At 53.9% G+C, this 25,533-nt stretch overlaps 12 protein-coding genes across 12 annotated transcripts; 5 read left to right on the forward strand and 7 right to left on the reverse strand.

The window, feature by feature from the left end:
* Nucleotides 1-1,011: 1,011 nt before the first annotated feature.
* CORC01_04272 (uncharacterized protein) lies at nt 1,012-1,356 on the reverse strand (the record flags this gene model as incomplete). The annotated part of the gene is made up of 2 exons (XM_022615920.1): nt 1,012-1,230; nt 1,261-1,356. Coding segments are annotated over 2 exons (315 nt in total), but the record flags the coding sequence as incomplete, so codon positions are not given.
* Nucleotides 1,357-1,939: 583 nt separating this feature from the next.
* Nucleotides 1,940-2,455, reverse strand: CORC01_04273 (uncharacterized protein; the record flags this gene model as incomplete). Its single annotated transcript, XM_022615921.1, has 3 exons — nt 1,940-2,078; nt 2,180-2,262; nt 2,315-2,455. Coding segments are annotated over 3 exons (363 nt in total), but the record flags the coding sequence as incomplete, so codon positions are not given.
* Nucleotides 2,456-4,389: 1,934 nt separating this feature from the next.
* CORC01_04274 (SH3 domain-containing protein) lies at nt 4,390-6,412 on the forward strand (the record flags this gene model as incomplete). The annotated part of the gene is made up of 3 exons (XM_022615922.1): nt 4,390-4,497; nt 4,621-5,397; nt 5,453-6,412. 3 exons carry the CDS (start codon nt 4,390-4,392, stop codon nt 6,410-6,412), a joined length of 1,845 nt encoding a protein of 614 aa, XP_022477667.1.
* A 1,266-nt stretch (nt 6,413-7,678) lies between these two features.
* CORC01_04275 (centromere binding protein B) lies at nt 7,679-8,932 on the reverse strand (the record flags this gene model as incomplete). The annotated part of the gene is made up of 1 exon (XM_022615923.1): nt 7,679-8,932. One exon carries the CDS (start codon nt 8,930-8,932, stop codon nt 7,679-7,681), a length of 1,254 nt encoding a protein of 417 aa, XP_022477668.1.
* A 1,051-nt stretch (nt 8,933-9,983) lies between these two features.
* On the reverse strand, nt 9,984-11,051 carry CORC01_04276 (thymidylate synthase; the record flags this gene model as incomplete). Its single annotated transcript, XM_022615924.1, has 2 exons — nt 9,984-10,842; nt 10,900-11,051. The coding sequence occupies 2 exons, from the start codon at nt 11,049-11,051 to the stop codon at nt 9,984-9,986; spliced, it is 1,011 nt and encodes a 336-aa protein (XP_022477669.1).
* A 707-nt stretch (nt 11,052-11,758) lies between these two features.
* Nucleotides 11,759-13,187, forward strand: CORC01_04277 (uncharacterized protein; the record flags this gene model as incomplete). The annotated part of the gene is made up of 2 exons (XM_022615925.1): nt 11,759-12,141; nt 12,224-13,187. The coding sequence occupies 2 exons, from the start codon at nt 11,759-11,761 to the stop codon at nt 13,185-13,187; spliced, it is 1,347 nt and encodes a 448-aa protein (XP_022477670.1).
* A 1,529-nt stretch (nt 13,188-14,716) lies between these two features.
* On the reverse strand, nt 14,717-16,119 carry CORC01_04278 (uncharacterized protein; the record flags this gene model as incomplete). The annotated part of the gene is made up of 5 exons (XM_022615926.1): nt 14,717-14,844; nt 14,918-15,117; nt 15,169-15,875; nt 15,931-15,981; nt 16,069-16,119. The coding sequence occupies 5 exons, from the start codon at nt 16,117-16,119 to the stop codon at nt 14,717-14,719; spliced, it is 1,137 nt and encodes a 378-aa protein (XP_022477671.1).
* Nucleotides 16,120-16,670: 551 nt separating this feature from the next.
* On the forward strand, nt 16,671-17,535 carry CORC01_04279 (uncharacterized protein; the record flags this gene model as incomplete). The annotated part of the gene is made up of 3 exons (XM_022615927.1): nt 16,671-16,923; nt 16,977-17,188; nt 17,248-17,535. The coding sequence occupies 3 exons, from the start codon at nt 16,671-16,673 to the stop codon at nt 17,533-17,535; spliced, it is 753 nt and encodes a 250-aa protein (XP_022477672.1).
* Nucleotides 17,536-17,750: 215 nt separating this feature from the next.
* CORC01_04280 (uncharacterized protein) lies at nt 17,751-18,123 on the reverse strand (the record flags this gene model as incomplete). The annotated part of the gene is made up of 3 exons (XM_022615928.1): nt 17,751-17,796; nt 17,865-17,989; nt 18,076-18,123. The coding sequence occupies 3 exons, from the start codon at nt 18,121-18,123 to the stop codon at nt 17,751-17,753; spliced, it is 219 nt and encodes a 72-aa protein (XP_022477673.1).
* Nucleotides 18,124-18,616: 493 nt separating this feature from the next.
* CORC01_04281 (uncharacterized protein) lies at nt 18,617-19,535 on the forward strand (the record flags this gene model as incomplete). Its single annotated transcript, XM_022615929.1, has 2 exons — nt 18,617-18,798; nt 18,851-19,535. 2 exons carry the CDS (start codon nt 18,617-18,619, stop codon nt 19,533-19,535), a joined length of 867 nt encoding a protein of 288 aa, XP_022477674.1.
* A 190-nt stretch (nt 19,536-19,725) lies between these two features.
* On the reverse strand, nt 19,726-20,661 carry CORC01_04282 (AN1-like Zinc finger; the record flags this gene model as incomplete). The annotated part of the gene is made up of 1 exon (XM_022615930.1): nt 19,726-20,661. One exon carries the CDS (start codon nt 20,659-20,661, stop codon nt 19,726-19,728), a length of 936 nt encoding a protein of 311 aa, XP_022477675.1.
* A 736-nt stretch (nt 20,662-21,397) lies between these two features.
* Nucleotides 21,398-24,596, forward strand: CORC01_04283 (Rad4 transglutaminase-like domain-containing protein; the record flags this gene model as incomplete). Its single annotated transcript, XM_022615931.1, has 2 exons — nt 21,398-23,706; nt 23,756-24,596. The coding sequence occupies 2 exons, from the start codon at nt 21,398-21,400 to the stop codon at nt 24,594-24,596; spliced, it is 3,150 nt and encodes a 1,049-aa protein (XP_022477676.1).
* Nucleotides 24,597-25,533: the final 937 nt, after the last annotated feature.

Consider the following 25,533-nt stretch of genomic DNA (forward strand, 5'->3'; position numbering starts at 1 on the left):
TAATAAACCTCGGGATAATTGCCATGCATTTGCTTGCTAGCACCTGTTGGTAGGATATACTGCGTCATCCCCGGCGTTCCAGGCCGCTCGGAAGCCGCATGGCAGCCGACGAGACTTGTGGGTGTGTCGTGTTTTGCGCAGGACTTATAAGTCCACCGCCGAGCCGCAGAGATGTCGGCGCACTCAATTGCACCGTAGACTGGCTGTAGAAGCCGCAACCTCACAAGACATCGGACAAGTGTGTTCTAAGGTCGTGTGGTCTTCCAGATGGTCGGGGAAAGATCCCGTGTGGCAGGGTTCGACCGTAAGTTGGGTTGTGGCTGATGTGACGTCCAGGCCCTACGCGGAGACCGTTGAACTTGTTAGGTTGGAACTCAATGGGTCCTAAAGAGATAATTACCGCTAGGTCCGCCGCGTACAGGGATCCTGATCGAGAGGCATTTCTCGGAAGTTGGAACCTGATGTTCAACTGAGCTGTCCCTGATTGAGAAGAAGGAAGAACTCTGTAAGAATGTGGCCGATAGATGGGGGGCACAGGATACCCCTTCTTCCTGCATTGCTCGGGATCACAAGGGAGCGAAGTAGTCTTTGCGTTAATCGATAAGGTGCCGTCATGAGTCCCGTTTCTAGAGTCTTGACCCGTCCCCTGCGTCGCACTGCCATCCGGGGGAGCTCGATCAACTCAGCCAGAGACGGGATAAGCTGTTGGATGGCGAGGTCAGTTTATGCCAAAGCAAGTGTCAAAAGCTCTTTGCTCTTGCTATTGGTTGCAAACTGATGTTTCGTATGGGGGCGTGCAAGCTCATTTCAGGCCAAGGAGGGGTGTTGGTGAAAATCAAAATGGTCTGTGTCTGAGTGGAGGTTTTGCCATGTGCGCGCCCAGGAAGACAGTGGCAAAGGCTGAGTAACCGCGGGGGAGGAGGCCTTCGGGGGACGGGGTCCTGGGCCTGACAGTATGTATTGACGGCAGGCGGCCCAACCGCATGGCTTCTTGCTGTATGTCATAGGATATCAACGATCGTTGCAAAGTGGCTCGTTGGACAGCTCCAGCCTTTTCCTGCAGTGACTGTAGAGAGGGACAAGACCATTGGAAAGCTGACTGTTGTACGCTAAAAGTGAGGGCGTCTCGGATAGGAGCTGAAAACGAGCGAGGATTCTAAGTCGTCGAAGACCAGCAGAGATGCTCGCTGACTGGTAGTCATCTTGTATTACCATTGCCAGCTGCTCTAGCGGCCAAAAACGAAATTCAGTAGTGTTTATCGAGACCCTATGGCACGGTGTGCCGTCATAGGCAATGCCGATCGAGTCTTGGGCTGCTGTGGCCGGGCTGTCGCAATCCTTCACGCTGTCCTCTAAGCACCCAAGCACCCAAGCACCCAAGCCAGGCGTTCTACTAGGTGCTTCGGCTCAGAGCCGGTGGCGGCCAACAGCATGAGGCTTGGGGAGCATGAGGGCGAGACATGCAGCTGCAAGATGTGACTGGTAATCAAGTAGCTGGTCCCTGAGCCCTGAAGTGACTATGCGCCACGGAGAATGCGACCAAAGCCACCCGAGGTGTTGGGCGTGGACGAGGGACTCCTGAAGGGGGCAGCAGACGTCCTATGCACCAGGAGCTGGTTCTCCCTGGGTCCGTTGTATCGAAGTATGACCTTGAAAACAAAATAATTGAATTGGCTTCGTTGACGATTCCTGAGTTTCCTTCCCGATAGACTTGGGGGTGGTTAAGCTTTCCATCTGAGGGTTGCTGCTGCTGGTCACCACGCCCGCTGTGGTTTCGCGCAATGCCCGGTCCGTACGTAAGACGGTTTTAGTCCCCGTGCCCGTGGGCGGCCGCCTTCATGTCTTTGGACTGGCCTGTCAGTCAACTGTCAACGGGTGCCTCCCGACCTTCCTGTTGCTGTGTTACGAGACGGAGCGATCACTGCCGGTGGCTGCAGTTCTAGCTGTGACGGTGCAAGTGCAGTGCCGAGTGACAGTTGTCGGAGAATTGGCGCACCGGGACCTGGAGTGAATCTGAGAGAAGATCAAGGTTGGAAGAGAAACATTCTCCTGTGGACGACATCCATGAACGCGTAGCACTGTTTAGCAGCAGTGTCTCGCACAGGTTAGCCGCAGAGCATGCGACAGGCAGGCGGCGCGGCACCCAAGGTGACAAGCACGAGGACTATCGCCCACATTCTCCCGAGGCGAGACGCATACCACCATCCATAGCAATCTGCAAGTTGACACCCTGGTTGGAGGGCAGTACACCCACCCGTAACCCTAGCGCAATTTACCCACCCACGCCCAGCGGGCAGACTGGACAGACGGGTACAGACCAGGGTGCCGGCGACCCTCGTCGGCCAGTCCCACCAGTCAAGCCCTCTCCAACCGTCTGCCCCTCGATTCGTCTGGTCTGGTGGGATTTGGGCCTTGGGAGCCCATCCCGGACATTGTAGGGTGGTGTGTGTGGTGTGTGTATGCCCGCAGCGATCCGTAATGTAAGTAAGTATAGTAGGTGGTAGTGAGTACGGGGTACCCAGGCGCCTTGGGCAGATGCTTGGTTGGGCGAACGAGCCTTTTCTACCCTCGCCCGTCCGCGCCGCTTTCTCTCGAGTAGTTCCCTTCACCTCCCACTCAACCCTTTAGGTCAGTCGCAGCAAGTCCGCCGCACTCCAGCGCAATCTTTGCACTTGGCCGAGTAGTCGAAGAGTCACCTAAGGATCTTGAACGAAAGCCATTGACCGAGGAACGACGAAGAGTTGTGCATCTGCCAACCTCACATCCGACCCTTGCGACCCCGCCGAGTACCGTGTAGCCCGAGTTGACTCGCGGGTCACCTTGTTTCGGAGGCCGAGAAAGAAAGAGAGACAGCCGTCTTCCGAGTCGGAATAAGAAAGCAAGGGAGAGAGACAATCCCACCTCACGAAGTGCTGCGCCAGCCTAAATCTACTGGACAAGAGATTTTTCTTCTTTTTGCTCCGTGTGAAGTAGGGGAAAAAACGAAGCGGAAATTTCGGAAGGACGTTGTCGAAACTGATCGCGTGGTAAAAGCGTATTAGAGAGACACAAACAGGCCAACGAGAGAAACGTCGACAGTAGTACGGACAGACAGAAAGGAATTGTGTTAGAGAGGAAGGCAAGGCAAGGAAAGCCAGGCACGAAACCTGCCGAAATTGACCAAGACGCCTTTCGAGAGGATAAAGGACGAGAAGGAACAGCCTTTACCCGTCGATCTACCACCTGCCGCACCATTTTCTCAGCCCGTCGCTTTCCTTTTCAGCAAAAGCCCAACGGCCACCACCGCATCTCCCCCACGACTCAAGTAAGGAACGCAGTCCGAGGGAAAGCGCGACCCAGTCATCATCGCCCCTCCTCCTTCCCGTTCGCACTGGCATCAGCCTGGTCCCGGTACCAGTCCCAATCAATCTCCCCCCCTCCTTCTCTCCTTCGAAGGGAAGAAAAAAAAAGGGAAAAAAAAAAAAGAAAAACAAGCCATCATTGGAACGACAGGCTACTCAACTCAATCAACTCAACCCAACGCCTTCCCGCCCCGATCTGAGCATCTCCCGTCCTCCTTCATCTTTTGGAGAAATCGACCGACCCTTCACACGATTGCAACACTTGCACTTAACTTGCACCAGACAGCAACACCAATTTTCGACGGACATCGACATCTCCTGTCGCTTATAGTTGCACACTGAGCCACGCCCACCCCCCTGGCTTGTGCCCAATCACGCCTTGCCTTAATCTGCAATACCTGGCGGAAGCAGCATTTCCCACCCATCCCTATCTTCCCTCTCTCGACCGAATACCTTATAATTTCGTACTTTCCGTGGTGCCACAGGGTCCCCCGTCACCACTTCCACTTCAACTTCCTTTTCGCAGCAGCATCGCATTTTACTCTTGTCAGAGTCTGCAGCTGCCCTCTTCTCCCAAAGCGAGGGAGCGTAACACAAGATGAAGGTTCGTCATCCTCCACCCTCCTGGTACCTGCTGCTGTGCAATCCTCTGCCTCTGCATCGTATTTTCCCCTGCTCCCACTTCCCACCCCTATCAACTGTTCTCTCTCCCTCTTTCCAGAATCCCAGTCGTGCGCGCGCATGTCACCACCACCACTCCCACCATCAACAAACACCACCTTGTGCTCTTGCGATTCCTTCACACAACTTCACAATCTCGCCATAAGAAGAAACCAGTGCATACCATCCTGCGCTGTTGCCTGCGCTCTCTGCCTTTCAGCAGCTCGTTCCTCACTCATCCTTTCTGCGACGTTTTGCGCTGCCTTCCTCCTACTTCCCGCCGCACATGAGTAACCCCGCATGCGCCTGAACTCACGCCCACGCCCTCTCGCCTACGATGAATCGCGAATCAATGGCCAGACATCGGTTTTCCGATCACTTACTGACTATGCCTCACCTCATGCAGGCCCTCCGTCGGTCCATTAAGGGCGAAAAGGACAACGCCAAAGTCAACATTGCCCCCAAGTCTGCTGTTGCCATCGTCCCTCCCAAGAAGGTATGTAGAAGCCTCAGTCCCATGCTGCCCCATGCGCCCGGGCCTCCACCACAGGCCGTATGGTGGGGGAAGCTGACCACAGTGCAATCGTATCTTTGCTGACCATTGATATCCACCTACCAGGTTATCCGAGCCCTATACGATTATGAAGCGCAGTCCAACCAAGAGCTGAGCTTTTCGCGTGGCGACTTCTTCCACGTCATTGGCAGAGAGAATGACCCCGACTGGTACGAAGCCTGCAACCCAGCACTGCCCGACGCCCGCGGCCTCGTACCTGTAGCCTTTTTCCAAGCATTAGGCCGAACCGAGAGAGACAGCGGCCAGTCCGACGGCGCCATACCCCGGCCACCGACCATGTCTCCGACCATTTCCAAGAACCCCGATCATGACTCCGGCTATGCCGAGACTGCGCCGCCCCCTGGCGCTACGCAGTCACCACCCGCGACTCAGCCGACGCAGCGTATGTCCAGATCCGGAAGCAGGTCCGGCGCGATGGTGTACGGTATCGTCATGTACGATTTTGTGGCGGAGCGCGCCGACGAGTTGGAGGCCAAGGCTGGAGAGGCCATTATCGTCATTGCGCAGTCCAATCCCGAGTGGTTCGTCGCCAAACCCATCGGCAGGCTTGGAGGACCCGGTTTGATTCCCGTGTCGTTTGTCGAAATACGTGATATGGCGACGGACACGGCCGTTGGAGACGCCTCGGGAGCCATCAAGAAGGCCGGCATTCCCAAGGTCGAGGAATGGAAGAAGATGGCGGCCGACTACAAGAACAGCAGTATCACACTAGGCAAGTTCGATAACGGCTCTGCACCGCAACAGGGCTCCATCGAGCAAGGGATGGAACGTATGAGTATCCAACAAGGCGGACGCACTAGCTCACAGAATGGGGCAAACCTTGTACGTTTCTCCTGGTCATTTCATGGAATTCTGGAAGCTAACGCAGATCATACAGCAACAGCAGCAGCAGCAGCAGCCACCGCAGCAGCAACAGGCTGGCTACCAGCAATCGCGCAACTCTCAGCAAGCTGCCCAACCCAGCCCTTACGCCAAATCAGCGTCACAGCTTTACGCTCCAATCTCAGCCCGCATTCCGAGATACTGCTTTGCGGAAGACAAGTACTGGTTCGTCATTGAAGCCGTGCTGGAGGATGGCCGTCACTGGGAGCTTTCCAGATACTATGAAGACTTTTATGATTTCCAGATTGCCTTGCTCACCGAATTCCCGGCCGAGGCAGGAAACACCGGCACGCAAAAGCGTACACTACCTTACATGCCTGGACCGGTCAACTACGTTACAGACGCCATCACTGAGGGCCGACTACACAACCTAGATGCCTACGTCAAGAACCTACTTGCGCAGCCTGCTTACATCGCAAGATGTACCCTCGTCAAGCAATTCTTCGCCCCTAGAGAAGGCGACTATGAAATTGACCCTAATGCGCCAAATGACGAATACCGACTGTCAGGCGGCTCGCAGCCGTCACCGACCGAATCACCAGCCGATGCGGCATCACAACAAGCGTCCAAGAACAATCTGAACGGCAACGGCTACGGAGGATCATCTGCTACCCCTCAACAAAGAGCAGCGGGCCAGTCCGGAATGAACCGTCAGCCATCATCTCTATCTCAGTCCCAGCCCTCTCCCGCCATCGGCCAGGGTCAAGTTCAAGCCATGAAGATCAAGCTATACTTCAACGGCGATCTGATTGCGATCCGAGTTGCGACAGATATCTCATTTCAACAGCTGTACGACAAGATTGTGGACAGACTCAAGATTCCAGTGGGTGAAGAAATCCAGCTTTTCTACAAGGACGAGCCGACTGGCGATAAGCCCAATTTAATGAGCGACAATGACCTCGATTACGCATTGCAAAGGAACGAGAAGCTCCTACTCTATGTGGAGCAGGTCTAAGGTTCTTCACGGTGCGACTCGGCTCGGACATTTCCTAGATGGTTTCTGCGACTACCTTGAGAGACAAAAGCATACCCCCCTCCCGCCATTGCATTCTCACTTGATGATTCCCAGCGCACGCGACGCGTTGCTATCTACTGTCTTATTACGCAGGCGATGGCTGATTTTCACTTCTATATTGTTTTCTCCTAGTAGCTGGACTCGATATACGACCACGATGCGCCAGTGGATCGACTCTCCTTCGCACACGCGGCTACGCTCCCTTTTTCTTACACTTCTTTGGCCCTCAACAGGCCCCCACTTACGATTTTTCTTTTGATGGTTATTGAGGTTCGTGGGGAAAAGAGCTATTGGTACAACCCTCGAGGGTTTATATCTGTCCAAGTGTTTCTCAAAAGACGCCGAGACGGATTTGTTTCCACCATGAGGACAAGGAAGAAAGGACATTGACGGGCGTTTATTGGGCAGACGACAGACATGAGCTGTCATTCTCTTTATTTTAGCATGGGGCCCTTTTTCAACAGGATTTCTCTCACTGCCTGGTTTGAATCCTGGTGCAGCGTGCACGGGAAGAAAAATCAGTTCGGGGGTCCCCTGATGATGAGCGAACGAACGTGAGGATGAATGTGGATGAAGCCGGACAACCGGGCAGGGATGGGGCCGATACCCGTATTTTAGCCAGAGATGAATTAAGACGAGCCTATTCAACGAGCCATGTCTCTAGGTGTGTGAGAATGATGAGCAAAACTTTGTAGACTGGGATGTGTATAGAGACGACTGACTACGCTTCGAACAACGCCTTTCCCAACTACTTGGAGTGCGCTGATTTAGCGAGGAATTCAACGCGCAGATACTGCAGCTGCTGATACAACCAACTGTATGAGGAGCAAATGACTTTCATACGATTCATCATTGAGGTAGATAAAGGCTACGAGGTAGCAGACCCCCCCCCTCTCGCTCATACACATATATACACATAACCTGAACGCGCTTTTCTTTTTCTGGTACTTGCGTTCCCATATTGAAGCAAAGCCTTTTTTTTTTTTTCCTTTTGTGAAGTGGTGAATGGTCCATCGCCGTCTAGAGTCCCCTTGTATACGTCGATGTAAAACCGAAACATTACCATCCTGAATATTCGTGGCTGGGGGTTTTTGTTTTCTGCTCGATTATCAATCATTCCATTTTCACCACTCACTCCCCCCCCCAATCACTTTTTTCGCGTCATCTACCACGGGCTTTCCTCATTCCAGACGAAAAAATCAGGCATTAAACCACAACGTGAGTAGACATGTGCTCAACGGCCTCCTTAATAGTCCGGAGCATACGCTGGTTCACGCAAAAGGGGCATCGCAGCGGCCGTTCGTTGGCAGACACCGGATCGTCGTTCTTAATGGGTGTCAGGTTGAGCTCCGGCGTGGAGGGCACGAATCGCGACGACGCCGAGACGACTCTCTGGATGGCGGGCGTCGCGAGCGCCGCGGCCGCGGTGCCCTGCGCGCGTTCCCGCTGCTCGCGCTCCTCCCTCGCGGCAGCCGCCGTGGCCTCTGCCTCTGCCTCCTCCTGCTGCAGCTGGCGCAGCGCGTTTTGGAGGACAATATCCGGATCTTCGTCGCCGTACATGGGGGTGTCGCTTCCGGGTGGCGGTGGCGGCGGGCCGACGAGGCTCGGGTCGGCGTTGTGCGGGTCGGGGGTGTGCGGGACGGCCGAGGAGGGGGACATTGGGTTCGTTGCGGAGCCCGGGGGCCCACCGGCGCCTCCGCCGGTGCTCAGTCGGCGCAGGACCTCGTCGCGGACGAGGGCGCAGACTTGCAGGCTCGCCTCGACGCCCAAGGCGCGGAGGATCGCCTCGCGGATGGCGGCGGGTGAGGTATCAGCGGAGAGGGCCATCAGGCGGGGGACGCAGTCGGCGAGGTAGCCAATGTCCTCGGCCGGGTTCATGCCGCCGTCGCCGTGGCGGCGCTGGCGTCTGATGAGCAGGCCGTAGCGCTTCTTGAAGCGGTGGATCCAGCCAGGGGAGAACTCGGGGGGCGTCTCATCTTTGTAGCGCGGCAGGGCGGTGAAGATTGCCTTGGCCTTCTCGCCGAGCTCCTCATTTGTCGGGTGGCGGCCGGTGGCTTGGACTTGCTGGTACCATCGCAGGACGAGCTTCTCGACGTCGGGCCAGTTGCCGAAGCGCAGGCGGCTGCCGCTCAGCTGGGGGTTGTCGCCATCGAGGCGGGAGTATTTGGGGCTCAGAGAGTGGGAGACGGTGGACTGGGAGATATGCTGGCCGTACTGGCCATAGAACCAGTCGATGCAGGCCTTGTGGCTTGGGCGGATCGTCTGGGCGTTGGCCCAGCGGCGGAGGGCGCGTCGCTGGTCGAGGGTGAGGGAGTGTCGCTCCTTTGGTGTGCCGCCGACGGGGCTGCCGGTGACGTCCGGGTCTGGGCCGCCGGGAAGGACGTCGGGTTGTTGGGAGGCGTGGTGAAGTTCGTGGGCGGCGTCGTGGTGTGCGTCTTGGGTGTGGTCGTGGTCCGACATGGTGGACGACTTTTTTTTTTTACGTTTTTTTGGGCTATGTCCCGATCTTCCACGCGCGCGTCGCCACCGACCGCGATTTGCGACGAACGGGGCGATTACTCCTCGAAAAAGCCGTGTATGGAGGTAATGTAGATAAGTGCAAGACGCGGGGGGATGGATGTTTAATCGGATGAAGGGGGGCGAAGCAGCCGCCAGTGGTGGTCTGGGTGTCGTCGTGTGTATGGAAATCGGGTTGGGAAGAATCGTTGTATCCGTGTAGCTGGGGGGGGGAGTTTTGGTTAAGGAAGAGAAGGGAGTAAGGTAGGAGCCGGAAAATGTGGGAAAGCGCAAGTGTTTAGCTGCAAGGCGAAGCGAGGGCCGTACGAATTCCAAGTGTGGCACGGCTTCAGCAGTCGGCACATGCGGTTCAAGGGGTGGGTGGGAAACGTGGGCTGTGCTGCAGCAATCCGCCAAGGTTGCATGTCATCTAGGTTGTTTATGCGTCCAATGAGCTGCCACCAGGGGACCCCGGCATTCCAAGCTTAACTGCCCTCCAACCTTCCCACGCACCCGGCCTTTCGGGCTGGCCCAAGCTTCTCTGCGTGGGTTGCATCAACTCGCAGCTGTCATTTACGGATAAGTTTCATATCGGTTTTGCAATTGGATTAATCAGTTGAATCGGACATGCATTCAGCGTAATGCCAGTAAACGAAGTCGACGCAGCAAAAGGATTTAGTCAAGGTGATTCATTTCAAGCCTTGGAAACATGTGAGGAGTACCTGTCTCCTTGTTGGTAAGTAACGAAAATCAGAGCAAGTTCGCCGCTGGACGTCGATTGATGTTTTGTTCCACCAGTCTATCTAGAAAAGACGCTAAACCGTCAAATTCCTCAGTACTTCTTGCTTGTCTCTCTCATATTCATGCCGTATGCTGAGGGTGTGTCGCACCCATTAATGCAAGTTCCGATCCCAACTCCCCATGCCAAGCCAACAGAAGAGCCAAAAATCAGACTCCCCCCCAAAAGATAAAAAAATAAACTGTCATCCCCCGCGGCGCATAGGCCTCGTTGCCTTTACACAGACATCTTCATGGCAATCGTCTTATGCGGCTCATACCCTTTGACCACAAAGTCCTCGACCTTCCACCCGTCAATGCTGCACCCCGGCTCCCTATTCTTCATCTCCAAAAGGGGGAAGTCTCTCGGCTCGCGTTCCAGCTGCACCTTGAGCGCGTCTACGTGGTCCGCGTAGACGTGTGCGTCGCCCATGACGTGCGTCAGGCTTCCCGGGACGAGGTCGCAGGCGCGCGCGATCATGTGCGTCAGGAGCGCGTAGCTGGCAATGTTGAAAGGCACGCCGAGTCCCATGTCGCAGGACCGCTGGTATATTTGGCAGTGTAGGTGCCCCTTTGGCTTCTGCTCCTCGTTTGCGGGCGCGCCGCGGGCTCGCGGGTAAGAGACGTAGAACTGTGCGAACATATGGCAGGGCGGGAGGGCCATCTTCTTTAGGTCTGCCGGGTTCCACGCGCTGAGGATGATGCGGCGGTCGTATGGGTTCGTCTTGAGCTTGTGGATAACCTCGGCCAGTTGGTCGACGCCTTGGCCAGTATAAACCGTCTTGGAGTCCACGTACTCGGCGCCAAAGTGGCGCCATTGGAAGCCATATACGGGGCCGAGATCACCGACTTCACGGTGGGAAAGGCCAACGCTGTCGAGGAATTCGCGCGATCCATTACCGTCCCAGATCTTGACGCCTGCTTCGCTCAAGGCAAGTGATGATGTGTTGCCCTCAATGAACCACAAAAGTTCGGCGATAACTGCGCGGAGGAAGACACGCTTCGTCGTCAGGAGGGGAAAGAGGGGCTCGCCGTCCTTGTTGAGGGAGAATTTGAGAGGAGTGGGAGCAAAGATTGAGTATGTTCCGGTGCCAGTCCTGGGGTCTGTGTCAGCCAGTTGGACTCGCTGCTTGGATATATTCTCTCCTGCTTACCTGTCCGGCCGATGCTCGCCTTCATCGAGGATCTCGCGAACGAGATCGAGGTACTGGTACTCCTCATGGCGCTTAGAGGGAGCAGCGCCGTTCTGCTTTGTAGAGTTGTCGGGAAAAGACATGGTTGCGGACACGACAGCTGCAGGTGCCATTGTTGCGTCTGGGACGTGGAAAAGCAAGTTTCTTCAGATAGAGATGCTCTCCTCAAGATGGAATGCCCCGCGGAAGACGCGTCGAGACGCGTCACATTAAAGTGCGATCGGCTGACTAAGATTACGCAACTGATAAGATAAGCTCTGCCGACAGCAAGGGTCTTCCGATCTGCAGCATCTCTATGCGCCGGAGCTTGTTCCATCTCTGCTGAACTTTTGGCGAATAGGAGTGGTCAATCCCACCAGTCTGAGTTGAGAGTCGTTTCAACACATCTCGGTAGACTCAGCCGTCGGATCTTTCCTATTCGCCCCTGACATTCATGTGCTATGGGAATCGGGATCTTGCCATGTCCTTTTCTAAGAATTATTCGGTGACGATGCATTCTGCTCTTCTCCCATTACCGGTCAATGCCTGGTGTGACGGGCTTACAAGATACCTGAACAGTTGAGTTCTGTCGACCTACACAGTCCTAGTTGTTTGACGGAATCTCTGAACCTACGAAGCCTTGCTAAGAAAGCTGAGCTTTCTTGTCAACCGGCGTGGACACTCTGTCTACGGGTCCTCGGTGCTCCGGGACTCATACCCTCTGCTCAGTCGTCATCCGCCTGCGTCGTTTTCTTCGAGACATTCTAGACATCGAGCGGCTTGCCGAGGTTGCACTTCAAGGAGGACATGCGTTTGAATTACACGAAAATTCAGGTCTACGATGAACGTCACCATCACCGTCCCACCGGGAACCGTCAACCACGGTGACCCAAGGCTCATCTGCACGCCTCCGATCTGGACCGATTTCGTCATCTTCTACGCAACAAACTACTTCGTCCATGCCCTCACTCTCCCCAGCCGGCCCGGCGAGTCCATCCTCGAGACCTGCTTCACCGTCTTAACGGCTCTCTTCCTGCCAAGCACCGGTTCCCTGCGAGCCGCCCGCTGGCTGCTTTCCCACGCCGGCACAGTCAGGCGCGACGAGCTCAGTCGGGCCATTAGGGCCGGCGCGCTTTGCATGGTTGTTGACGAAACCGAAAGGTCCAAAGTCTCGTGGATGGAAACTTCCTTGAGGCGAATGAACTTTGAGAGGGCTCGAAGCTGGTTAGTGGGAATAATTCCAATTTCAAAGCATTAAACATCTCAAATGACTTGCATTTGACTAACTTTGTTCATGCTACCTTAGGTACGATATTCCCACACCCCCTTGGTATCGGTCTCGCTTTCGCGGCGCCGGTCGATGGGTGCATTCTTCCCGGACCATTCACGGGACTTGCGTCCTACCCAAGGGATTCATCTTGGTTGAGGTACCCGTGGGTACGCCGTTGATGCCGCCGCCGGGGTCGGGGGCTGCGCATCTCGACCGCTCCAACATCCAACTGGGTAGCACTTACAACATCCCAAAGGCTTTGTTCGCTCTAGGGCAAGCCGCGTGGGGTGTGACGACCGTTTACCGCACGCAGGGCGACCAGCTACAGAGATATGGCTACGCGGCCTTTGGGGTGACCGTTGTCCCGTATGCCTTCATGTCTCTCGTCAACCTGATAGCGCTCCTCGTCACCCCAGAGTACAACTGCATCTACCTCGTGCACACCCCAGATCTCGATAGAGCGAAAAGGTTGGGTGGCAGGTTCTCTGGCATGGTCGCCAGCGTCGACGTCGACAGTATTAAGGAGCCATTGAGGACGTTTTGGCCCTCTCAGGCAGCTCACGCCTCTTATTTCGCCGTCACAACAGTACTACTCCTAATTCCAGCCATCCTAGTGGCAGGCGTGACCGGATTTAGCCCGGGACATAGTAACATCTACCAGCAAGTATGGATCCTCAGTTGGCTCATCTTTGGTATCGTCATGGGCCCAGTAATCAGGATGCTCACGGTATTTCCCTCCGAGATCCACGGCGTCTACAAGATTCGTGCAAACGACGCGATAGCGTACGCTCTTGAGAATGCGACCTTTATGCAGCGAGCGATAGACTGGCTGGTTGCGAAGTATTTCCGAATAATCGAGACCTCGTTCTATCTTTATGTCGTCATCGGCGCAGCGATCTGCTTCACTCCTGCGATAGGGGGTATGGTTATTGTCGGACAGATGTTACAAGAGTTTGGTGTATGTAGACGGCTGGATACGACTGGACACGGAGGCTTTTAGACGAGCTTTGGTGGAAGTAGTAGCTCTCAAAACAAATACAGTGGCTTGAGGCCTTTGAACTCATGTACTCACAACGTTCATGACCGTTGACTGACCTTATTCTTTTGAATTTGACTTGCCGTGGTCATTTGGCTTTTCGATCTTCTCATCTTTCGTTTATCCTTTCGTCGTACATAAACGCTTCGTTGGCGCCCCCCTTTCTTGTTTTCATTACCTCCAGTTCACCCCGGCATACAAAGTAGTAAAATATCAAGCCCCAAAACTGCTTTTTTTTTTTTGGCTCTTTCTATTGTTGCAGCATATTAATTGGCGGGCGTGGGATCCGAAAAGTTGGTCCAAGAAGCCGATTCGTTCTCCTTGCTGCAGTCTCCAATGAGCGTAGCTCCTGATAGTTCTGCCTGCTACGAAAGCGAATACCAAGGACACAAAAAACGGGCTATTTAAAGTATCAATTGAACAAATAATATACTAGAGCAGATGGATTCTACCCACCAGCTGAGAGAACTCGCGGACAAAGCGCCATAGTGCTGGTAGACTTTCGGTGGGATTGCCGTCATAGATCAACGGAAATTCCGTGAACGCTTTAATGGTTACAACAATGACTATAGAAAATGTGTTAAAGATGATTTCCCACGATCGGGGTTCTCCACTATCGGGCTCCCTAGAAGGCTATTATCACAAAGTCGATTCCTCTTTTGTGTAAGATATCCTTGACTCGCACCTCGACTATTTAATGCTGGTGTAAGCCATTGACGTTGATAGGGAGCTTCTACGAGGATCTGGGATACTTCTCGCTGAATCCATTACCTAAAGGTCACTCTCCGGTCCTTCTTCTTTCTATTTTCTTGTCCCCTTGAGATGAGACATCTTGGAGAAAGAAACTTTAAGTAACCAACGAGAGGGAAAGAAAACTTGCTTAGGGTGGAACGAGGTAAAAGTTTTCGCGAGGGCAGCTAGAAGAAACTTAGAGATAGATTCCAAGAATTAGATTCTCGCAGTCAGCTATCGACCGTTGATAGTTGGTTCCCAATGCGAAAAACTCATTGATAACTGGTATCTCATACGGAGAAATGAATTCAAGACTGAGTGATTGTTGAGGGGCACGTCAAGTTGGCTCGCGGTGTGGTGTTGGCAGGCTCAAGGCAGAAACAACAATGCTAGAGTGCAAGCGTGCCAAGGTACCAGTCTTTCAGAGACACTCTGGACTGTCCTACACAACGGCCCACCGCCACAGGAATAGCTCTTGTCGTCTACTAGTATGTTGTGCTGGCAGTGAATTCGGCAAAGACCAAGTCTACAAAACCATGGAAAGGGCTGGCCTCATCTGCTATTTCATATGCAGCATGAACTGTATTAGACCCATCTGTTAATGTTAATTTATGCTAATTCTTCGACTTGTTATCTAGTCTACTTCATCCTTTTCCCTGGCCGCCCGGGAGCTCTCCCCCATCAGGAAGAGTAGTGTAATTGGGACGTTCGACACTCGTAGCCCACCCCATCGCGATTTTATTGGATGTCTTTAGATGTACTTAGATTAATTCCGGGCTCGCAACTGATTGATCCCCGCAGACGCTGGAACGCTGGAGCCTCCATAACCTCTGGTCGGCACAGACATAGACTGATTCACCTGGGCCGCGGCAGAAGCTCATGACACCACCTGCCGAGGACGCCTTGTTAGCAAACTGGAGATAAGATGAATAAGATCTCAGACCGAGAGCCATTAAACTTACCTGGCACCGTAATCACACCAAGCAATGAACCACCACTGTTCCAAATCTCAATGCCGTCGCTACAGGCAGCCCATACGTTGCCCTCCTCACACATGAGGTGCATGGGAGCACCTCTCCTAGCAAGGGCGAATAACCGCCTGTTGGCTAGGAAAATAGAATCATTTCGATTCACGATATCGAAAGCATAAATATTCCGCGGTCTAGGATAGTTAGAGCTGATAAAGACGTTTAGTAAGCAGAATCAAACTCACTCAGTCAAGTTGAGACTGCCATCGACGCGTACACCTCCGGCATCCGCGACATACAGAGTCGAAGATTGCTCGTCAATCGCGATACCAGTTGGCCGTGCGAAACCGTCGGCCATAGCCCTCACTTCTCCAGTCTTCGGATCGCAGCGATATACCTGCGGCGGCAGTTGAGGACGAGCCCTGAAATCCTGCTCATGCCCACAGCATGGATCCGTGAACCAGATCCCGTTGTCCTGAGATGAGACGGCGGCGCTGTGCGGGGAGTTGAAGTCGTGGCCGTAGTACGTAGAAGCCACCAGCTGAGGAGGTCTACCTGCCGGCATGGAGAGGACACCTCCCGTCTGCGAGGCCATGGTCCCCTGCGAACACCACACGGTAATGTCATTGTCGACTATACAACCACCCGCGGGCATCGCCATGACTGGTGGCGGGCGCATCTTGGCCCATTCTGCGGTTAGAGTGCCGTTGGCTATGTTGCGCGTGACTATGACCTTGGACATGAGGATCGTGGGGAGCCGTGTGGGGTCGCTAGTCGCGAGAGGCGCTGAAGTTGTCCAGAGCTCATTTCGGGAAGGGACATAAACGCATCCACGATGGAAGAAGGCATTGGCTGAGGCTTCTGCGGATGAGAGGATGAGGGCGTGGGTTGGGCTGGGGCCGATGATGGACTCGAGAGCGGGGTCGTATTGAATGATTGAGATGCCCGCCTGCTAGATGTCCCGTTAGCAGAGCAGACATGCTGCCGATGAGATCTGAGATACTCACCTTGCTTGAGCTGGGACGGTTGTCTGGGGTTTGACTGAAACGATCCCTTATCTAGGTACCTGGCGGTCAATAAGTAGATCTGAGCAATTAAAGCCCTGGTGGACGCTCAGATTGAGCCGGGAAGAAGAATCCCCTTACTTCTACTGGAGTCGCAACGGACTTGATCTTAGTCTCCTTAATTGTCGTCATGGTGAAGATGATCTGTTTGCATGCATATTTTCTTGGCTATTGTTTGTGGGAAGTTGCACTATATGCTCGGATAGGGAGATTTGTTTGGAAGAGCTAAACTACACTTTGGGTACCCAATTGGATCTCGCGGCACCTTTACAGCAGCAAATAAAAAAACAAGAAAAATTCTTACGATTTGCCTTTTCTTTTTCCGAAATACTACTATGTTTATTCCCAACCAGAGAGTACAGACAAATTTGAAAACACTTCAGTCCTACGTGTCGAGTTATGTCTGCTTCCAATAGCTCCGGCTCGGGGGAATGCCGTAACTGCATGTGGGGCCCATGCGGCTCGGGCGGTGTGGATCAAGTTTACTGGCGCGGTATCGGGCTTACACACCTTGCTCCGCCGTTCCGGCGTCAACATCGGGTTTACGGCCGTACGGTTGACTAAGTCCGGGATCGCGTCGCAGTGTACTTCGCCAGATACCACCGTTTTACAACATAAAGGTAATTCTAGAATCTATTACGAAGTTTCTGATGCCAAGCACCTTCTCTTTCTATTCAGTCCCTATGGCTATCATTCTTGTCACTGGCGCGAATAGAGGAATTGGGTTTGGGATCGTCCAAGCCATCACCGGCCGGGTGCCCAACTCCACCGTTCTCATCGGATGCCGCACACATGAGTCTGGCGAAGAAGCGGTCTGCAAGTGGAGAGATACGGGCGTCAAAGTAGTTCTAGACGTACTTCCATTTGATATAGAGGATGATGCTAGCATTGCAGCCGCTGCTGCCATTGTCGAAGAGAGATATGGCAAGCTGGATGGTAGGCTAGGCACTTATGCTCTAGATGCGGATCCGAAGAGCTAACTGCAACAGTCCTGATCAACAACGCAGCCAGAGTCACTGTTCCTGAATCGTTAGACTTCCCGGAGGTCCGGTCAGCAACCAACGCTGTACTCGCAAATTGTGTCACCTCAAATCTCATTGTCACTCAAGCATTCGTTCCACTTCTTCGAAAATCAGATTATCCTCGAGTCATCATGACCTCGAGTGCCAGAGGCAGCATGACGAGGACAGCAAATGGAGAGGTAAGCATGTATCACTCCCGGAACTTTCCGACAGAATATCCGTCTCACGCGACGCACAGCTGCCGCCAGCGGCATCCATCAACTATTGCATGGCCAAAGCCGCATTAAACATGCTAACCCTGCAACTCCATCTGGCCGAAGAACGAAGGACGTCCGGTGGAAAAATCGTCTTCTGGGCAACTAGCCCCGGGCATTGCAAGACAGCTTTCAATGGGTTTCGCGGTACGAAAGAGCCGGTAGATGGAGCGGAAGTCTTCGTACGATTGTTGGAGTCAGAAAGAGGCGCCATCGCCTCAGGGACGTTTTGCGAGGTTGAAGACGGCGAGTTCAATGTAGTTCCTTGGTAATTCCTCCTGTCAATTGAAACCTTCGTTTTGTCTCCATGCTATTGTCGCTGGATAAAATTTGGGATAAAACGTGTTGATATTGACTTCGAGTCACCCTCGCGGTACATGTCGTCGTCGTATTTTGCTGGTCAGAAAGTGTCTTCATTCCCATCAACCAAGCCCTCTATGAATACACTAGGTCGCAAAAGACCAATGACTCGCCCGATATCGCCCGTCTAGTGTTTCGCCTTCTCGTCCTTGTCCGCGCTGTCCAAAAACTTCCTGTTGTCTCCTCGTCAGCAAAGGGGAAACGCGGCCTCGATTCCAGTCCGTTCGGTGAAATGACGCACTTGATGAAGTCGGCCTCGTCGGAGCTGGATGCGTTGATGGGGGGAATGGCAGTGGCCTTGGGCTTGCTGCCGCTGGTGCCGTAGGCAGCGCCGCCGAAGAGGGCCGCGAGAACGCCCATGGCCAGCTGCGCGGAAGAGGTTAGCCTTTGGATGCTCGGGGGCCGGGTCGGGAGTTGCAGGGAGCGGAGGCGCGCTCGGAATAGCGACATACGTAGTGGGAGCCGACCTGGCGGCCGGCGATAGTGTACATCTGAACCATTGTGGCGGTATTAGGGGGTTTGCGAGCCTTTAGGTGTAAATTGGTTCGACGGGGTGGAGGCAATTGGAGTTGAATAAGATTCGTCGAGGACATCGATACTCGGAGCTCGAAATTCGTTCGGAAGCTGGAGAATGTCTTGCCTGAATTGTAAGGCCACCAAGTTCGGCTCTGACAGGGTCGGGAGAGCGGGGAATTCCAGCCACCAACAGCTCACGGAGCTGCGCCACAAATGGATAAGTTATGCAAATACCCCGGTGGCGCAAGCTCCCATGCACCTTTCTCAACCAAGGAGCAGCCGACGTCACAACCGAAATCAGAAGATTCATGCCGCGGGCGTTTCCGGCGCGCTGGCGCTGGGCGAAATCCCCCAGGCCCCCCTCCCCCAGCACTCCCAGCACTGCCGCCATCCATGCACCCATAAAGCTGTCAAGTTCCCCGAAGCGAACTCAGGTGGTTCAAATACAGACGAAATATCTCGACACCAAAATACAACATGTGGGGAAGAAGCCAAGAAAAGACGACTGAACAACAAAAAGAGTCGCCCAAGGAAGATGGCGCCAAGACATACGACCCCAACAAGCTTCCGGCACGTGAGAAGCTGCCGGCGGCCTTGCAGAAGATAGTCGATAAATCGGATAGGGAGGACAATTTCTTTGACGAACTGGTGGACGGGTAGTGAGTGCCGACGGTTGTGACAGAACTAGAATGCTGAGTTGACATGCGACAGTGCACCCGAGTCTACCGAGTCAAAGGTCCGTTATGCCGCCTACGTTACGCGCATCCGCACGATCATGCTATCCGCCCACCGATACGTTGCCTACACCTCTGATATTGGCGAATCATTCCGGCCAGTCGCGCATCCCGGTATTGTCCGCACCGCGTACGGAATATCGTGGCTTTACATCCTCGGCGATGTCAGTTACGAAGGCTACAAGGCGTACTGGGCTAATCAGCGTGTCCTCAACCCGCATCTCCAGCTTACGGCGCGGCAAGCGAAGATTACGGGACTGCCGGATGCTGTGTCAGATGCAACGCACCCCAGCGAAGTTGTCCCAGGTGGCAAAGTCGCGCCACTAGACGACTACAGGACAGTCATGGTCCAGCGAGGAATCTTCCAGAGCATTGCCAGCATGGGTCTACCAGCTTTTACCATTCACAGTGTCGTAAGGTACTCTGGCCGAGCCCTCAAGGACGTAAAGAACGCCAAAATAAGGACCTGGGGCCCTATTGGTCTCGGCCTGGCTGTTGTGCCTTTCTTGCCTAGTCTCTTCGACGAACCGGTCGAGAACGCTGTGGAGTGGATCTTCCACAAGGGCTTTGAGTCATATGGTGGTAAGGAGTTCGTTGGCGACGCACCAGCCACGGGTCGTGAAGACTTATTGGCGAAGAGGCCAAAGGAAAAGGAACTGTAGGTTTGGCGTTGAAGGATGATTTGGAACACAACTCAATCGGACTTGGCTTGGCGTATGAAGGAATCTCCAATTCACGGAGCAGGGTACAAGGGAAGCGAATGACACGGCCTTGATTCGGCGTGTAGGGTGTAATTGAGGGTATATACGGAAAATGCCACTATGAACATATTCATCAAGTCATCATCATTCGCTAAACCTCCATGAGGTCAGGCGGCGGCCCAACGCCGCGAAGCAGGACGACGGTATTGCCGCTGACCAGTGAAGCCCCGACTTTCTCGTTGAACTCCAGAAGTCGTCCTCCCTCCACGTGAAACACCCGTAGCTTGTCTCGCTCGTCCGACGATCGGTTGTTGAGGTTCTCCACCTGTAACCGTTTCGCGGCTTCGTCCAGCACCCTTCCAACAACCCAGTCCTTGGAGAAGAAGAACTCGCCCTTGGGGAACTTGGCCTTAGCGGTTGCCGCTTCTGCTTCGACGTATAGGTAGACTCTCTTCTCCTGCGCCAGCTTGTCGTCGCCCTTTGCCGTTTTCTTGAGGTTGTTTACGGCTATCAGACGCGCAGACGCGGATGTGGGTTTCGGTTTCGGTAGCGCCCGACCAGCTTGTTCCTTCTTCGCGGTCCCCCAGGCCTTTAGTTTGTCGAATGCGCTCTTTGTCCGCGCTGCGACGTCGATCTGTGATCCTGGCCGAGCACCAAGCGGGACGAGGTTTTTGCAGTCGTGGTCTTCCTTCAGCCGGTGCTTGAGACAGTAGTCGCGATTGCAGCCCGGGCAGTGGACGCCAGTCACTAGCGAGGTGCCGATGGTGGTCTTGCAGGTCGGTGATGCACAAGGCTTCTGGGTGACGGTGTCGCGTAATTGGCGACCTTGGCCATAGGAAGGTTTCGCGAGCTCTGCCTGTCGCCGGCGTTCGGCCCAGGCGCCAGCGTTGGCGCACTTGTGTGTAGTTTCGGATCGGTGGTCGAGGCAAAACGTCTTTTTGCAGCTTTGGCAGAAGAAGGGGAGGAAATCGAGTTGATTGCAGTATTCATACTCGCAGTGCTTGCCTACGAGGGTCTCGTCAAAGCCGTCTTTGGTTTCGTCCATCTTGACGTAGCTAGTCTCTTCGGGTGTGGATGAGGACGCCATTGTGATGACGTTTTTGGTTCCTCTCTCTCTATTTATCCGCGAGGTTCTTCAATTGTCTTTGGATATGGGTAGAGCTTGCGTAGACCTCAACGAGGGGTCCTCAACGAGGACGCAGCGAGTGTCACGAGGCTGAGAGTGGCAACAACGGAGATGGCGATGTTAGGGTGCTGAGAAATGGCGGCGGAAGTGTCTGGAAGGAGCCAGTTGGCGGGTTTCGCTGAGTTAAGTTGATTCAATCCATGGGTCGCTGTCAGCGGGGCAGCCACTGAGCCCAGGCGCCAAGTACAGCCTGTGCGTGGCCACTGGCAGCCTGAAAAGGGTAAGATCCATAACTGGCCATGGCCAGGAGCACCAACTAAAGGCACGACTTTACCATAAGGTGGATTATTTCGCCGTACCAGATCACCGAGGACAGTGAAGCTTGCGCGACATGCATAGGCACATCGAATGTCTCTGTGGACATTGGTCATCCAAACTGCCCTTACGAGAGACATGGAAATAACGGCGACGAGCCGGAGCTAAAAGGAGGGGCACCCAAAGGATCCCCGGATGCGACCCATTCTTTCATCGGATCCGATTTAGCGGGTCTCGGATGATTAAAGTGGGTCATATTTATATGCGTTTCTCGCGAATCAATGACGTTGTTAACGGCGCTGTTGCATCTCTCCTGTAAAGCTTTCCAGAGCTTGTAATTTTGGACAATGAGCAGGCCACTTTCCTGACACAACGCGTCACAATGCCTCCTCATGTGCCGCGGAAGCGGTTGCGCGAGGAGTCGCCAGTCAAGCCGACGTCCAAACGACAGCAGGTATCGAAAGGGCAAGGAAAGCCTGCCGCCGGCTCCGGTCGCAGAAAGCCGACTTTGTACGACGATTTGGATGCTACCACCACGCCTGAGTCATCCAAGGTGGGCCGTTCTGCGCTTGATACCATCAGTGACAGCGATGAGTCCAGCTCATTGAGCGATCTGTCCGATGGTGATTTTGAGGATGTGCCTATTGCAAACGGTCACAAGGCCGAGGACTCGTCCGAAGATGAGAACGACGACATCGAGTTTGAGGATGTTCCTGCCCCAAGGACCACCTTGGCGAAAGCGCCGACTGCTTCCAGAGATTTGCAGCTCACCCTTGACGCCGGGCTCGGTACTGCCATGACGGACCCGTATGGCGACAAGAAGGGGCCTACCAAGCGCGAAAAGAAGATTCGGAATGTGACGCACTGCATCCACGTACAGTACCTTCTGTGGCATAACGCACTTAGGAACTCTTGGATCTGCGACCCGGAAGTCCAGGCGATCATGATGTCTCACGTTCCTCCTCGTCTGTGGGAAGAAGTGGAGCGATGGAGAAGGACCAGCGGCTTAGACACCAAACCAAAGCAAACACCACCTAAAGCGGCTAAACCAGCGAAAAAGATTGGAGGAAAGGACAAAGGGAAAAAGACCGAAAATGAGGACTCCAGAGATTGGGGTGCCGCTGCTGGAAGATTAGAGGCAGGCGCTGTCGACTTGAGCCACGGCGATCCCTTGTTCAGACTTATGAAGGCTTTCGTCGCCTGGTGGAGGCAACGTTTCCGTGTCACAGCGCCTGGTATTCGAAAATGGGGATATATGTCGCCTGAACGACTCGGCAGATTGCGGAAAGCCTGGGAGACTGAAAATTCAGATCAGGAAAGGTTCGGAGAACGTATCAACGGCCTCGAAGGGTTTCGGAAATGCGCTCAAGACTGCACAGGAAGCCGGGATGTGGGATCGCAGCTTTTCACGGCCCTTATGAGAGCCCTGGGATTGGAGGCACGGATGGTTGCAAACCTTCAACCCCTGGGCTTCGGTTGGACGAAGCTGGAGGAAGCAGATCCTGAGAAGGAGAAGACTGCAGCAGCTTCGGCCGCCAAAAACAGTGACGAAACGAGGGAGACGACCGATGCAACAACGACAAGCATGGCGAAAGGGGAGACGAAGAAGACGGTTAAGAATACCCCGGCGAAAAATACATCAAAGCAAACACCAAAGACAACACCATCACGAAGAGCTGGCACGAGACGAGCAAGCAACAAGAATGCCGTCATTGAGATAGATGATTCGGACGATGAACTTGGCTTGGAGCATCCGGACAGCGACGATGAGTCGGTCATAGAATTAGAGATGACCCCACGAAAGCCAAAATCGCCGTCAAAGAAGTTTGACAAGGACCTTGAGTTTCCACACTATTGGACGGAAGTTTTATCGAAAGTGACGAATAAATACTTGCCAGCGGACCCAATCGTCAAGAATGTTGTCGGTACTAATCGAGACTTGGTCGAGTCTCTCGAACCACGTGGAGGCAAGGCAGAAAAGGCGAAACAAACCATGGCATATGTGGTTGGATTTTCTCCGGATGGCACAGCGAAAGACGTGACGGTTCGCTATTTGCGAAAACAGCTGTGGCCGGGTCGCACGAAAGGGGCAAGGATGCCATTGGAAAAGGTACCGATTTACAACAGACACGGGAAGGTGAAACGATATGATCAATTCGACTGGTTCAAGTCAGCAATGAAGGGCTACATCAAGGGCAGTGGAAAGCATCCGCTCACCGAACAGGATAATGTTGAGGACTCGACAGATCTGAAACCCGCCCAACCAGAGAAGAAAGAGGTTAAGGAAGGCAGCGAAACTCTGGCGTACTACAAGCAATCGAAGGAGTTCTGCCTCGAGCGTCACCTCAAGCGCGAGGAGGCCCTCCTACCCACAGCAGTACCTGTCAAGACTTTCAATAACAAAGGAAAGGGCGGAGAGATTTCCGAGGAACCGGTCTACTCGAGAAAAGGCGTTGTCAATGTCAAGAGTGCAGAGACGTGGCACAAGCAAGGCAGGGCGCCCAAGCCTGGTGAGATGCCTCTGAAGAGGGTACCATATCGTGCGGCTACGACCAATAGGCGGCGAGAAATTGCCGAGGCCGAGGCTGCCAGCGGCGAAAAGGTTCTTCAGGGATTATACAGCTTTGAGCAGACGGACTGGATTATTCCGCCGCCTATCAAAGACGGCATCATTCCGAAGAACTCATATGGGTATGTCTGAGTTCCCATTGACTGGAATCCGTATGCTAACACATTCAAGTAACATCGATCTCTTTGCTGAGCACATGTGCCCTGAAGGTGCTGCACATGTCCCGTTCCGAGGAGCTGTCAAGGTCTGCAAGAGGCTCGGGATTGATTATGCCGAAGCCGTCGTAGACTTCGAGTTTGGTAATCGGATGGCCGTGCCAGTCATTCAAGGTGTTGTCATAGCCGAGGAATATCATGACCAAGTAATGGAGGAAATCCGCAAGGATGAGGCAGAGCGAGCACGCAAGGAGGACGAGAAGCGACGCAAGGAAGCGTTGCGGATGTGGAGCAAATTTCTGAAGGGCCTCCGGATTGTCGAGCGCATTCGCCAGGATTACGGCCATGTCGACGATAGTGTCCCTGTCTTCCAGAAGCATGGAGCGGCCGTGGCCTCCAAAGCAGTTCTTGACGACGGAGAAGAAGACAAAAATCAACTGGACGCAGAAGCGATGCAGATGAGGGAAGAGGAAATGGCAGGGGGCTTCTTCCCCGAAGGTCACGATGAGGAAGAGGTCGAGCAGCCCAAGCGGTTCACCTCTGGCTTTTTCCCAGTGGTGGACGAGGGCGATGAAGACGAAGATATGGATGACGCCCTGCAAGTGGATCACGGCCATGGTGAGAAGGTGGCTACTGTCGACAGTGCCGACGGCGCGGAAGACGCAAAGGAGGATCAGAGGGAAGCTTTGTCTAAGCCCGAGCTTCTACCCGAGCCAGTGAAAGTCAAGCCGAAGCCCAAGAAGAAGGCTGGGACGAGACGATCATCTAGGCGCCGACGAAGGCCTGTATCTGAGAGCGAGGATGAGGGTGAGGACGACGAAGACGACTTTGTGGCCTCTGACGATGATTACGAATGATTTATCTAGGCCTGAGGGAGACGATGCGTGGCGGGAAATCGCTTGAGGATTTTCATCACTGTGCGTCGGGATTTGAGAGTCATGGACAAAACTGGACAGTTGGCAGGCGGCTGGCTGTACTACAAATAATGTGCCACCATCCTTATTCGTCGCAAGATGCATAGATGGATGCATTATTAGCTATCGCCACCAATGGAAGACAATTCCTTCTTCAGCTCATATGCCGAGATGCGTTGGCCCAACTTGGAGGGTCGATGTTGCGACATCTAATATAGGGCATGTACGGGTCGAGTCGAGAGCACCTGGTCACCCTCAGAAGTGGAAAATGCATCAGAAAGGGAGTGTGCTCTGACGGCTGATTCTCGAATGCCGTGTAAGTACTATGTATAGTATTGTCATAGCCCGATGCTTCAAGTCGCAAGAAACATCGATGGTGGCCTACGTAAATAAAAGATATCGAACACGACGAAGATGAAGTTTTCCTCATCTTTAGTAGCAAGTAGCAGCCGTCTGTTCACTCAAAGACTTGTTCATACGAGCGGTCGCCACGCCAGTAAGTGAGACACGAGACACCCAACGACGCCTCTGATTGGAATTTGCACCCGTTCGAGCCCTACCGGGGCCTTCCCTGCTGAAGAATAGCGCTAAGGGGAGCCCGGGGTATGTCCAACTTCCTGGGGCCATCTGACGATCCACCGGTCGGTTTAAGTCATGTCCAGATGTGCCAACGTCACCTCATGCCCATCACCGACATGCCGAACGTACCTTGTGGGCGCAAGCTGTGTGTCGCTTTCTCAGTCTTCGTATCCAGTAACAAGGTCGACGAGAAAGAAGGATTAGGTGAGGTAAGACGGGCAACGAAGACGACCTGCCTAGGCGGCAAGGCAAAAGCGCACCGGGAGCGAGGGGTAAAATCGTCCGGTCAGTTGGTCAGGCG

Source organism: Colletotrichum orchidophilum (genome assembly GCF_001831195.1).
Source record: "Colletotrichum orchidophilum strain IMI 309357 chromosome Unknown Scaffold_27.1, whole genome shotgun sequence".
NCBI lineage: Eukaryota > Fungi > Ascomycota > Sordariomycetes > Glomerellales > Glomerellaceae > Colletotrichum > Colletotrichum orchidophilum.